Genomic DNA, 12,765 nt, shown 5'->3' on the forward strand with positions numbered 1-12,765 from the left:
GAAGCAAGCTTCCAGAAAATTGGAACGGAAATGGCGTGCCAACAAACTGTAAGTATTCCGACTAGCTTGGAAAGACCACAGACAGAACAATGAGACAGATATTTCACCAGATGTATAAATGTGAAGCATCGGCTTGGCGTTTCCACTCAATACCAAAACTTATGGTATTGAGAGGAAGCCCAGTTGCGGCAGTGGGAGAAGATGGAATGAGATGGATTTTGGCTGACATTCTGCACATTTTCTCAATACTATACTTGGGATCTCAATACTATTTTCTGTTCCCAAAATTAGAATATGTTACGAACAGAGTGGACTAAGTTTTGTAAACTTTACTCTTTGCCAAAGTTTCAAAAATTGCGTTGTTTAGAAGGAGTGCAAAGGCAGATTTAGTTATTGCACACGTGCACTTCACAGAGTAGGTGTTCCCTAATGGAAAAATGCGCATGCATGATAGAACGCACCAATAGGATCTTGCTAGCTCATGCTTAGCTCTGCCCACCTCCATGCTTGTTTTGCCCATTATGACTAATTTGTTCCCATTTGAAACGACGGGCTGTGGTCTATCTTGGTTTAGTTATAAAAATATTTCACAGTACCTTGAAATATCAAAGCGTCCTTACTGGTGCTCGATTAGCCTACTTTTCCAAGCTACTTTTCCAAAAACAATCCCCAATTTATTTTTGATACTGTTGCACAGCTAACTAAAAAGCAGCATTCCCCAAGTGAGGATGGCCTTCACTTCAGCAGTGATGAATTCATGAACTTTTTTGACAAAAAGATCATTAGAAAGCAAATTACAGACTCCTTTTTGAATATGCCTATTTCGAATTTCCTCCCATTCCATTTTTTTTAAAGCAGCAACTCACTATCTTCCTGAAGAGAAATAATGTATGCGAAATGCGCTAGTCTCGTTTTAGACCACATCATAGTACTGAGACCGCACTTGTGAAGGTGGTAAATTGCCTTTTAATGGCGTCAGACCAAGGCTCTGCATCTGTCCTCGTGCTCCTAGACCTTAGTGCCACTTTTAACACCATCGGTCACCCCATCCTTTTGTGGAGATTGGAAACCCTAACTGGTCTACACGGACAAGTTCTTGCCTGGTTTAGATCTTATCTGTCGGAAAGATAGTTTGTCTCTGTGGATGGTTTGTCCTCTGACAAAGCAAGGATGTTTGTGTTCCTCAAGGTTCCGTTTTAGGAGCACTATTGTTTTCCCTATATATTCTACATCTTGGTGATGTCATTGGGAAACACATTTCCAACTTTCACTGCTATGCAGACGACACACAGCTGTACATTTCGATGAAACCCCAAAATTGACTAACCTGGAAGCCTGTGTGTTTCAGACATAAGGAAGTGGATGGTGGTAAATGTTTTACTTTTAAACTCGGACAAAACAAAGATACTAGTTCTAGGTCCCAAGGAACAAAGACATCTGCTGTTTGATTTGACAATAAATTTTATGGTTGTACAGCTGTCTCAAATAAAACTGAAGGATCTCTGCATTACTCTGGACCCTGATCCCTCTTTTGACAAACATATCAAGAAAGGGCAGCTTTTTTCCATCTTTGTAACATTGCAAAAATCAAACTTTTTGTCCAAAAATTATGCAGAAAAGCTCATCCATGCTTTTGTTACTTCTAGATTAGACTCCTACAATGTTCTACTCTCCAGCTACCCAGATAAACACTTAATAAAACTTCAGTTTACGCTAAATACGGCTGCATGAATCTTGACGAACACCCAAAAATGGATAATATTACTCCAGTGCTAATCTTTACATTGGCTTCCTGTTAAGGCTAGGGCTGATTTCAAGGTTTTGCTGTTAACCTACAAAGCATTACATGGACTTGCTCCTACCCATCATGCCTAGGACCACCTGGCCTGACGACGCCTGGCTGTCCTTGTCCCCAGTCCACCTGTTCATGCTGCTACTCCAGTTTCAACAGTTCTCCCTGCGGCTATGGAACCCTGACCTGTTCACCAGACGTGCCATCCTGTCCTGGACCTGCTGTTTTCAACCCTCTCTCTTGCTCCCTTTCCATCTCTCTCGCACCTGCTGTCCTGACCTCGGAATGCTTGGCTTTGAAAAGCCAATTGACATTTACTCCTGAGGTGCTAACCTGTTGCCCCCTTTACAACCACTGTGGTTATTATTTGACCCTGCTGGTCATCTATGAACATTTGAACATCTTAAAGATGCCTTAATGGCCACGTAATCCTATAATCTCCACCCAGCACTGCCAGAAGAGTACTGGCCACCTCAGAGCCTGGTTCCTCTCTAGGTTTCTTCCTAGGTTCTGGCATTTATAGGGAGTTTTTCCCTAACCAGTGTATTTCTACATCTGCATTGCTTGCTCTTTGGGGTTTTAGGCTGGGTTACTGTATAAGCACTTTGACATCTTCTGATGTAAAAATGGCTTTATAAATACATTTGATTGAATCACCATTTTATTTCAGCGGGTCATCTTTTTGAAAGAACTTCCAAGCCTATTCACAATGATTTTGGGCTGGATAGGATTTTGGGCTGATAGAGGAAACTTGCTGAATGATCAAAGAAATTATGAATGTCATTGTATGCTGTAGTGTTAAGATTTCCCTTCACAGGAACTAAGGGGCCTAGACCAAACCATGAAAAACAGCCCCAGACCATTATTCCTCATCCACCAAACTTTACAGTTGGCACTATGCATTTGGGCAGGTAGGGTTCTCCTGGCGAACAGTTATTGTGCTTATGTTGCTTCTAGAGGCAGTTTGTAACTCTGTAGTGAGTGTTTAAACAGAGGACAGGCGGTCCCGTTCTGTGAGCTTGTGTGGCCTACCACTTCGCTGCTGAGCCATTAATGCTCCTAGAGGTTTCCACTTCACAATAACAGCAGTTACAGTTGACCGGGGCAGCTCTAGCAGGGCAAGATCTGACAAACTGACTTGGAAAAGTGTCATCATATGACGTTGAAAGTCACTGAGCTCTTCAGTAAGGCCATTCTACTGCCAATGTTTGTCTATGGAGAATGCATAGCTGTATGCGCAATTGTATACACATGTCAGCAAAGGGTGTGACTGAAATAGCCAAATCCACTAACTTTTGTGTATACACACACATATATAAAAAGAATATGAATTACATGATAGGATTATGGCATACTTGTGGCATAAGATTTGCATAGTGGCAAGTCTGGGAAAAGTTGGGAACAAATGAGTTAAGAGTTTTTGTAAAACGTGGTCACATAAATGTAAAAAACTGAGAGAGAGTTTACAGAAAGTCTGTTATCAAACTTTGCATCTGCCCAGTTCTTCCAGTAAATGTTGTTTTGTAAAATATTCAGTGTAAATTGTTCAAAGATGTCATTGTGATTAGAGCTGTGTGGTTTGTTAAACATATACAAATCTATGGTTTTTGTTTGGTATACATTTTTTGTGAAAAATATGAGTCTCATAGAAATTCTGTCACCGTGGAATTGCCCTGCTTCAAATAAGAAATGAGTAAACTCCTAGCTATTTTCTTTTGTAAATAATAACTTCACATAAATGTATCATATTTAATTAATGGTTTGACAGGCCTTATATTATTTGTGGTATGGCATCTGTAAATGGTTGATATCGTTTCACCTCGTGAGGGCAAGTGATGGCAGAAAGCGTTTTCAGGGACATATTTGGTACTGGCGCAGTAGCTAGCTACTATAGATGTTCAAGGGGAGGCGTCTACCGCTATGCAATATTTATATTGTTGTTTAGAGAGGTTGTTGGGAGGTGCACCGGGGGTTTCATTAACCTCAGTTTCTTACTGGACCTGGAATAAGATTGGGATCCTTTTGAGATGTGATTAACTTTATTTTTTCGTACTAGTTGCATGCTAAAAAAACTTGATAGCATTTGCTAACCGGCTAGCAAAATGTGTTTGACAGCTAGGGAACATTGCCTAACCAGCTAGCTACAAGGTTAGCTATAGCTAGCTAGCTAGCCACCAATGACGAGAATCGGATTTGTTTGACAACTTGGTAATAGCTCATGTTAACTTCAAATTTTTTTTTAAGTATCTGAATTCTAAGAAACGTAACGTTGAATAGTGTTGGTTGTAAAACTAGCTAGCCATTTGCCAGATTGAGTATGCATTGGGCTGGCAGCTAACGTTAGCTTGCTTGCTGACAGCAATTTGAATTTGCAGCGTTGTTGCACAATGTTAGCTACAGATTACAGACTGTGCAATCAGGAAAATGACCCATGTTACACTTATTTTATATATATATATATATATATATATATATATATTTTTTTTTTTTTGCAGTAGTCTAAAATAGCTGTTCTCAAACCTCACCTCGGGGACCACTAGACGTGTCAAAATTGTGTTGTACTGAAGTAACGTTAGCACACCAGATTCACTTAAGTTAATTAAGGGCTTGATTAATTGGCAAGTTTAATCAGGTGTACTAGCTTTGGAAATGCATGGAACTGCGGGAGGTCCCAGAGGAGAGGTTTGAGAATCACTGCTGCAGGGAAGAGTGAGGACAACCTATTTATTTGTACTGCACTCATGTCAAAATAGGCTTACTTTTTTTTATTGACATAAGTTAACCATTGAGCCTTGTTTAGTGGAGCAAAGGAAATTATTATTTTGTCTCATCTCTATTTTCAAGAATGTTCAGGAGTCCACAAATTATGGCCTTGACATGCCCTGTCAGAACCCTGCTGCTGCTGTCTGTCAGAGACCCCCGCGTGCCTGCCCTACCTGAACACGCCTGTCATAGGTGGAATGGACCCAAAGCAGGGAGAAGTCTCTGTCAGGGGAATGGTGGAGGGGAGGAGGCAGTGCCCCTCTCTTCAGCCATCTCTTCACACCTTGTTAGCAGAAGCACCTCCGGTTGTGAAAGCTGTCTCCTAAACACCGCACCTCAACACCCCTTACAAAAAGCCACCCCTCCCAACCGACCTCAATTGTCTCAGGACTCTAGCTTTGTCTCTTTGAAACATACACCACGACTGCTGGTGATAGTAGCATGTGACCCTTGGAAAACCACTTCATTGGAACATTTGGACAATTCCAAAGCCATCGAATGTTCTAGCGACCGTAAGTGCCTTCTACAAAGGAGGCAAACTGGCAATGGTAGCCAATGTTTGTCTGCTGAGGTGAAGGTCAACATCACATTCAGTGTTAAAAGTGGCAAGATTCACAAGGACATTTTTCACAGACTGCTTGTGTCCACACCCAAACAGTGGACTGTGGATCCCCAGCGACTCCTTTCACTCCAGAGCCACGGCCTACACCAGTCTGCTGCCTCCGGCCCTGAGGGTGCCCTGAGGGAGTGCCTTTCGCTGGTGAACGAGGCGCGCTGCCGGCAGAGCCTGGAGCCTAATGTGGCTCTCTATGAGAAAGACGTCCGGGGGGAAAGGGGGCCCAGTGAGGCCCAGGGGAAGTGGGCGTCTGTGCTGGTCTCTCTTTGCTCTGTGGAGGGAGAGCCCGCCTTCCTGTTCACCCTCAGATCCACAGCACTGAAGGGCAGACACAAGGGCGACGTCAGGTAACCACAGACTCCTGCACCATTCCCACTGCTTTTGGGCTATTTAATGTTTGACATATGATGTCATGACATAACTTAACAACTCTGAAAATGACAACTTTGTTCGTGTGTTTTGAGAAAAACATTGTCATATAAATGAATGTATGAAGTTGTATAGAAGGCTGGAAATTGACAAAGTGCTGTGTGAATGTCCAGTTTTGCAGGAGGCAAGCGTGACCCCTCGGACAAGGACGTTGTGGACACCGCCCTGAGAGAAGCTTGTGAGGAACTGGGCATCACTGTGGCAACAAACCAAGTGTGGGGCGTGCTGAAACCAATCCGGGATATGGTGAGGACCTTAACCCTACCCATAATGCTTCATGATCCCCATTCATCTCTATGTGACGCACTGACAGACAGCTAGTAGCTCCCCTCTGTGCTAGATCAGTTGAGATGGGGTAGTATTCTTTCAGTGAAACATTTCTTAATATGAGTATGTCTTCATTATGTAAGTTGTTGATCTGCCGCTTTTCCTAATCATTGCACATTTTCTCTCAGTCGGGAATGATGATAGCCCCTGTACTGGCCAACCTCGGCCCCCTGGAGGCGCTGTCGTTCAAGCCAAATCCTGCCGAGGTACAGTTACAAGAACTTTGTTTGCCTTTGGGCTGAACTAACACGAATACCAACTAACATGGAGTTAAAATGACATTCCTCATTCTCTCTCAGGTAGAAGAGATTTTCACCCTGTCGCTCTCCCACGTATGCAGTCCCCAGAATCAGGGATACACCCACTTCCGTACCGGTGAGCGCTACGGATACACCCTGCCCGTGTTCCGCAACGGGAAGCACCGCGTGTGGGGCCTCACTGCCGTGGCCCTCGAACACACGCTCAAACTCATCGCGCCGCCATGACAACCAATCATTGCAGCCATCACTACTGTTTTTTTGTAAAGTATAGTGTATGTGTGATTACGGAATAATTTGATTATTTGTTTCATATGTGAAATTGATCATTGGGGCTTATGTATCAATTGAGGACTTCTTATAATCAGTGTATCCCATATACTGTAAGCATACATGTCAGAAGTGATATATTGAATAAATGAGATATCAGGTAGGGTCATGTAAGGAACAATCAACTTCCATGTCAAAGCCACTTTGGATTGTAATGTCACTATATTTTGTCATACTGACATAAAAATCTGAGGTTCTCCCTGGAAAGGTCAAATCTTTACAGTTCATTCATTCACTAACCTTATGAAGGTAAGGCACCACCATTTACGATTCTATCCTTTTTTGAAATTTTATTTCCTTAGGTTTCTGGACAGGACCAATCATTATTTTATATGACATGCAGACAGAAATAAATATAGTGCAAAAAAATAGCATTTGATGTAGAACATACAGGTATTGTCTCTGTCAAATTCATTACACAAAAAATGTATGGTTCAATCACACACATTTGTAAAACATCAAGCTACAGTATGTCAAAATCAGCATTGTTTTAATTAATATGTACATTCATTTTCTATTCCCACGTTAACTCCAACCGGTTCTGTTCCATACATCTGTATTATGCTGTACAAGGCTAGAACCATATAGAGTCTGCAGAAATGCAACATTGTGATTCTTTTTGTATGTAAAGGTCCTTTGATGATGATGTTCAGTGTCCAAGCGAGACTGCAAGACTCCCAAGATTCCTTGAAAAGATTGGAGCTTTGATGGTATTCTTAAGAGTTCTTATAGTCCTGTGATGGATTCATCTCATAACTATGGTTGTACTGTAGCAAATGAATGGGGCAGGTGCTATACTTCAAGGGCTGGAGCACTCCATAGGGTCTTGGGAGTCAGGCAGCAGGTGGCAGTTGAAGGGCCAGCTGAAGGTGAAGACGTTCAGGGCCTGACTACACTGCTGCGCTGCCCAGGAGCACACTGACCGGCAGGGCTGCAGCACCCCTCCCTGAGGGCTGCAGTGGGGCATGAACATCCCACACACCAGCCTGCGCAGGGGCTGGAAACACGCCAGCTCCATCAGCACCTGGTAATAACCACAAACCACAGGGGAGAGAGTTATAGAGCGGCTGTACAGTATCTACCTCCATCAGAATCAAACACCTAAAGGTCTGCACATCCCTTTTATGGTCTTTCAGTGTGTAGTTGGTTTATCGTGGATGAAACAACATATTGCTATGCACCAGTGGAGGCTGCTGACGGGAGGGCGGCTCATAATAATGTCTGGAATGGAGTGGAATGGCTTGAATGGAATGGTATGAAACACATGAACACCATGTGTTTGATTCCATTCTGGCCATTATTATGAGTCGTCCTCCCCTCAGCAGCCTCCACTGCTATGCACCTACAGTATATTATGTTACAAACAATGTTCAAGTTAACTAAAAACACATGAAAGAAAAATCTATATTGTTCTGTGTGGTTGTGTGTTGACAGGCCAGGTGTGCGTTCTCACCATGTACTGACGGAGCAGCGTGGCTGCCTCTGGTCAGCGATGGACAGCCAAATGTTGGGGAAGGAGGTGTGGTTGTAGCTCAGGCCCTGACACATCTCCACCTCGATGGGCTCACAGGACAAGCCTGGGGGAGAGGTATGATACAAATACAGAAAAGGTTACTAATCTGTCATAATGGAGTCATTCTACTTGAAAGGTTAGCAGTTGTGTTATTGCTGTAGGAATCAAACAAATATGATGTGTGTGTTGTGTATTGTTGGCTCACTGAAAGTGGGATAGGTCGAGTTGTCACAGTCGTGCTCATCTGTCCCGTCTGCACAGTCAGTCCAGCCATCACACAGCCACTCCTGGTGCAGGCACTCCCCACTGCTGCAGGTAAACTGAGTAGGACTGCATGTTCCTGTCACAAACAAGGAAACAGGTGATCCACTCCTCATATTTCCAGTGTAATTCCTTTAACTAAACCACTTTTAGATGTTTTAATAAATTGGCTTATTTTCTACATTTACAAGAGCATAACAGACTAGATACAGGGAGACCGATTTGGGTGATGTTCAGTAAGGAGGAAACGTTTTGAAACAGAGTGAAACGAGGATGGTCCTACCTGAAATTGTCCAAGTTTTGTTTATTGCTGCTAAACGTTTTGCTACGGTCTGTCCTACTGAACAATACCGATGTGTGTGTGGGGGGGGGGGGACTCACTCTCGGAGAGGGAGAAGCCACTGTCTGCCACACCCTCGTCAGCCACAAATACCATGGTTATCTGAGGCCCAGAGGAGGTCAGCTCAGGAGGCAGGCTGGTTCCACAGTACCTGCGACAGGATAGAGAAGGAACACTAGAGCTGGCTGTGGTACAGTAACAGTAGTACTGCGTTACAGGCTGTTGTACAGTAGGGTACAATTAGCCTGGTCCCAGATCTGTTTGTGACCATGTTCTGTTTTGCAACCATAGGAATCCCCACCACAGGCTAGGTTACTACAGGCACTGTCTTATCAAGGAAGAGTGCTGTTACTGTTGTGAATGTTTTATGGTACACATACAGTACCAGTCAAAAGATAGCCACACCTACACATTCAAGGGTTTTTCTTTATTTTTACTATTTTCTGCATTATAGAATAATAATGAAGACATCAAAACTATGAAATAACACATATGACATGTAGTAGCCAACAAAGTGTTAAACAAATCAAAATATATTGTCCTGTTGAAAAACAAATGATAGTCCCACTAAGCGCATCGCTGCAGAATGCTGTGGTAGCCATGCTGGTTAAGTGTGCCTTGAATTCTAAATAAATCACTGACAGTGTCAACAGGAAAGCACCCCCACACCATCACACCTCCTCCTCCATGCTTCATGGTGGGAACCACACATGCAGAGATCATCCGTACACCTACTCTGCATCTCACAAATACACGGTTGTTGGAACCATAAATCTCAAATTTGGACTCAGACCAAAGGACAGATTTCCACCGGTCTAATGTCCATTGCTCGTCCATTACTCTCTTCTTATTTTTGGTGTCCTTTAGGAATGGTTTCTTTGCAGCAATTCGACCATGAAGGCCTGACTCAGTCTCCTCTGAACAGTTGATGTTGAGATGTGTCTGTTACTTGAACTCTGTGAAAAATTTATTTGGGCTGTAATTTCTGAGGCTGGTAACTCGAATGAACTTATCCTCTGCAGCAGAGGTAACTCTGCGTCCTCCTTTTCTGTGGCGGTCCTCATGAGAGCAAGTTTCATCATAAGGCTTGATGGTTTTTGCGACTGCACTTGAAGAAACTTTAAAAGTTCTTGAAATTTTCCTTATTAACTGACCTTCATGTCTTAAATTAATGATGGACTGTCGTTTCTCTTTGCTTATTTGAGCTGTTCTTGCCATAATATGGACTTGGTCTTATAGGGCTATCAAATAGGGCTATCTTCTGTATACCACCCCTACCTTGTCACAACACAACTAATTGGCTCAAACGCATTGAGAAGGAAATACATTCCACAAATTAACTTTTAACAAGGCACACCTGTTAGTTGAAATGCATTCCAGGAGACTACCTCATGAAGCTGGTTGAGAGAATGCCAAGAGTGTGCAAAGCTGTCATCAAGGCAAAGAGTGGCTACTTTGAAGAATCTCAAATATAAAATATATTTTGATTTGTTTAATACTTTTTTGGTTAATATATGATCCTGCATGTTATTTCATAGTTTTGATGACCCCTTGAATGACTAGGTGTGTCCAAACTTTGGACTGGTTCTGTATTGTCACGCCCTGACCATAGTTTGCCTGGTATGTTTCTATGTTTTGTTTGGTCAGGGTGTGATCTGAGTGGGCATTCTATGTTGTATGTCTAGTTTGTCTGTTTCTGTGTTTGGCCTGATATGGTTCTCAATCAGAGGCAGGTGTTAGTCGTTGTCTCTGATTGGGAACCATATTTAGGTAGCCTGTTTTGTCATTTTGGGTTGTGGGTGATTGTCTATGTGTAGTGTTTTGTGTCAGCACTATTATTCGATAGCTTCACGTTCGTTGTTTGTTATTTTTGTATAGTTCGTTCAGTGTTCTCTTTTTAAATAAATATCAAGATGAACACTTACCATGCTGCATATTTGTCCTCCGATCCTTCCAACTACTCCTCCTCAGATGAAGAGGACGACGAGCGTGACATGTATTAATGTCATATACTGTCATACAACACCTATGCTTGATTTTAGAACATTTCATTTGACTGGATGTACTTGCTTTGAGCATTCCTTTTTCAACCCTTCTGAACTAATTCGTTGGTAGTGTATGAAATAAAAACATTGGGAAGCTATTATGATAGGTCTTACCGTCCGAGTACTCTGCCGGCCCCGGTATCTGCACTGTCATGCACCTCTACATAGTCAAACTCACACACGTCCTGAGTCTCCAGACTGAAGTTACGGAAACTCAGCCTGATCACATGACCCTCCTCAACAGAGATCTGCCATGTGCACAACTGACGGAGAAATAAGAGTAGATTAAACATACTTTACCATGGTAGGATTTCATGAAGTCTATTCTGGGTATATGGCTGGGTATGTCTATTAGATACGATGCATGTTGGTGATAGTTTACTAGATCAGGTGTAGGTAGGTACCTGTTGTTGAGGGTAAGGCTTTGGGTGGTTTGGACTCGCCAGGTAGCCGTAGAGTCCAGTCTTTTGGCCCCCACACTCTGTTCAACAACATAGAAAAAAACGGTGATGTTTAGTTTCGCATAGATAAGCAAACGATTGCCCTTTTACTAGAATTGATTACCAGGCTTCTTTGTGATGAGCGAGACTTAGGAGACTACCATTTTGCATTATTTTACTTGGAGCTGCTGTATGTATGCAGATAAGTCACTATGATGCTGAGTGTGTACTGTGCTGTACACCCTGTTCTTACCTTTGTGCTTGTGGCTGCAGTTGGCCTCATCAGAGTGGTCATGACAGTTGGGCTGGCCGTCACACACTGACACAGGCAGGATGCAGCGCCCGCGGTCACACATAAACTCCTCCCTGGAGCAGCTCTCTGAGAACAGACACACACATTTCTGATGGTATATGTTAATGTACTGTGAAAATACATGTTTCCTGAAGCAAAGATCAGTTCAGTGTGTCTGTTGATTCTACCTCTGACCCAGTACTCACTCTGTTCAAGTGTGATGGCGTGGTACTGGGCGATGAAGCCATTGCCTCCGATGCTCCCGTCAGAGCGGAAGGTCACCCACACAGTGCTGCTGTTGGTGTTCACAGTAGGGGGTGCCACGTTGCCACAGAACCTAGGGTGGAGATAACGTTAACTTTTAAAATGTCAGCCCCAAAAGGCAATCATAATTCATCTTTATTCTTCACTTAAAAACCCATAACAGCAGAACCGCAAAGAATTCAGGGCCAGAAAGTAGGCAGAGTTGCCATCTATACAGAACTTGTATGCCACCTAGTTGCCACAGTGTGTCATGAAGAGTATGATTTTTCAAGAGGCTGTCATGCATTAGATTCAGAAGTGTGTAAAACATGCCCGTAGTCACTTATGTTAATCTGATCCTGGATCTGTGATTAGAGGCATCTTCCACCTCGAACAAGTTTAGATACAGTACGTTTGACCCACCTGGTGACAACAGAAGGTTGCTCCGTCTCCTCCTGAACCTCCAGCCAGTCAAAGAGGCAAGGGGATGGTCCTTCTATGGTCAGAGAGGACACATGGATCTGGACCAGGGATGGAGGGCGCGCCCGGATCACCCAGACACACAGCGAGTCCGGGGGATACGATCCAGGGTGGTTGGGGGAGCTAAAGCTGCCCTCTGAGTCTGTCAATACGCCCCCACATCCTGAGACAGACAAACAGTGAGAAAAGTACAGGGTAGTGTATTACTGTATTATTATTGTATTGTATGTATCTGTTGGTAAGTACACATCTGTAAGGTACAATCATTGGAATATAACTACTTATTCTATTTCTATGGATACAACTGTAGTAGAAAAATACTCACTAGTTTCAGGGGTAGGGTATCTGGCTGGCTGTGGGGCCACTGTACTGTCCCTCTGACTGTGGTTGGTGGGGGTTGTGGGTAGACCACGAGGCAGTCCATCTCCAGTCAACAAGTCCAGGGGATTGGTCGACACCACTTCCCCATCCACACTCTGCCCCTTTAGCTCTGTGGGGTGAAGAACCCAGTGAGAGATAGAATAAGAGGACATTAGTGAATGACACAAGCTTGTGATGTGCACAAGTACTGCACTGCTATTCCATGCTCAAGGGACCATATAGTGTATGAATTGGCAATGCTAGTTTAAATAAGGAC

The 12,765-nt window shown here is 43.3% G+C and overlaps 2 protein-coding genes across 2 annotated transcripts; one reads left to right on the forward strand and one right to left on the reverse strand.

Annotated features, from left to right (window-relative positions):
• The first annotated feature begins 3,696 nt into the window (after positions 1-3,696).
• Positions 3,697-7,044, forward strand: LOC120028761. The gene is made up of 5 exons (XM_038973994.1): positions 3,697-3,821; positions 4,637-5,518; positions 5,714-5,846; positions 6,056-6,133; positions 6,227-7,044. Exons 2-5 carry the CDS (start codon positions 4,638-4,640, stop codon positions 6,410-6,412), a joined length of 1,278 nt encoding a protein of 425 aa, XP_038829922.1. The 5' UTR covers positions 3,697-3,821; position 4,637; the 3' UTR covers positions 6,413-7,044.
• A 269-nt stretch (positions 7,045-7,313) lies between these two features.
• Positions 7,314-12,378, reverse strand: LOC120029170 (membrane frizzled-related protein-like). The gene is made up of 10 exons (XM_038974470.1): positions 12,375-12,378; positions 12,072-12,270; positions 11,594-11,742; positions 11,367-11,492; positions 11,078-11,154; positions 10,788-10,936; positions 8,670-8,779; positions 8,233-8,367; positions 7,979-8,091; positions 7,314-7,538 (listed from the first exon to the last, which is right to left on the reverse strand). The coding sequence occupies exons 1-10, from the start codon at positions 12,376-12,378 to the stop codon at positions 7,314-7,316; spliced, it is 1,287 nt and encodes a 428-aa protein (XP_038830398.1).
• Positions 12,379-12,765: the final 387 nt, after the last annotated feature.

This window comes from Salvelinus namaycush, chromosome 34 (genome assembly GCF_016432855.1).
Source record: "Salvelinus namaycush isolate Seneca chromosome 34, SaNama_1.0, whole genome shotgun sequence".
In the NCBI taxonomy this organism is placed as follows: Eukaryota; Metazoa; Chordata; class Actinopteri; order Salmoniformes; family Salmonidae; genus Salvelinus; species Salvelinus namaycush.

Bases quoted from the DNA above. Each gene is read 5' to 3' on its own strand.
- LOC120029170 (XM_038974470.1), bottom strand. The intron at 11,493-11,593 runs GTAGAATCAACA...GTCTGTTCTCAG, and splicing joins GAGTGAGTACTGGGTCAGAG to AGAGCTGCTCCAGGGAGGAG. The intron at 8,368-8,669 runs GTGAGTCCCCCC...TGTTTGTGACAG, and splicing joins TGGCTTCTCCCTCTCCGAGA to GAACATGCAGTCCTACTCAG.
- LOC120028761 (XM_038973994.1), top strand. From the start codon at position 4,638: ATGTTCAGGAGTCCACAAATTATGGCCTTGACATGCCCTGTCAGAACC. The intron at 5,519-5,713 runs GTAACCACAGAC...GTGAATGTCCAG, and splicing joins AGACACAAGGGCGACGTCAG to TTTTGCAGGAGGCAAGCGTG. The intron at 5,847-6,055 runs GTGAGGACCTTA...ATTTTCTCTCAG, and splicing joins TGAAACCAATCCGGGATATG to TCGGGAATGATGATAGCCCC.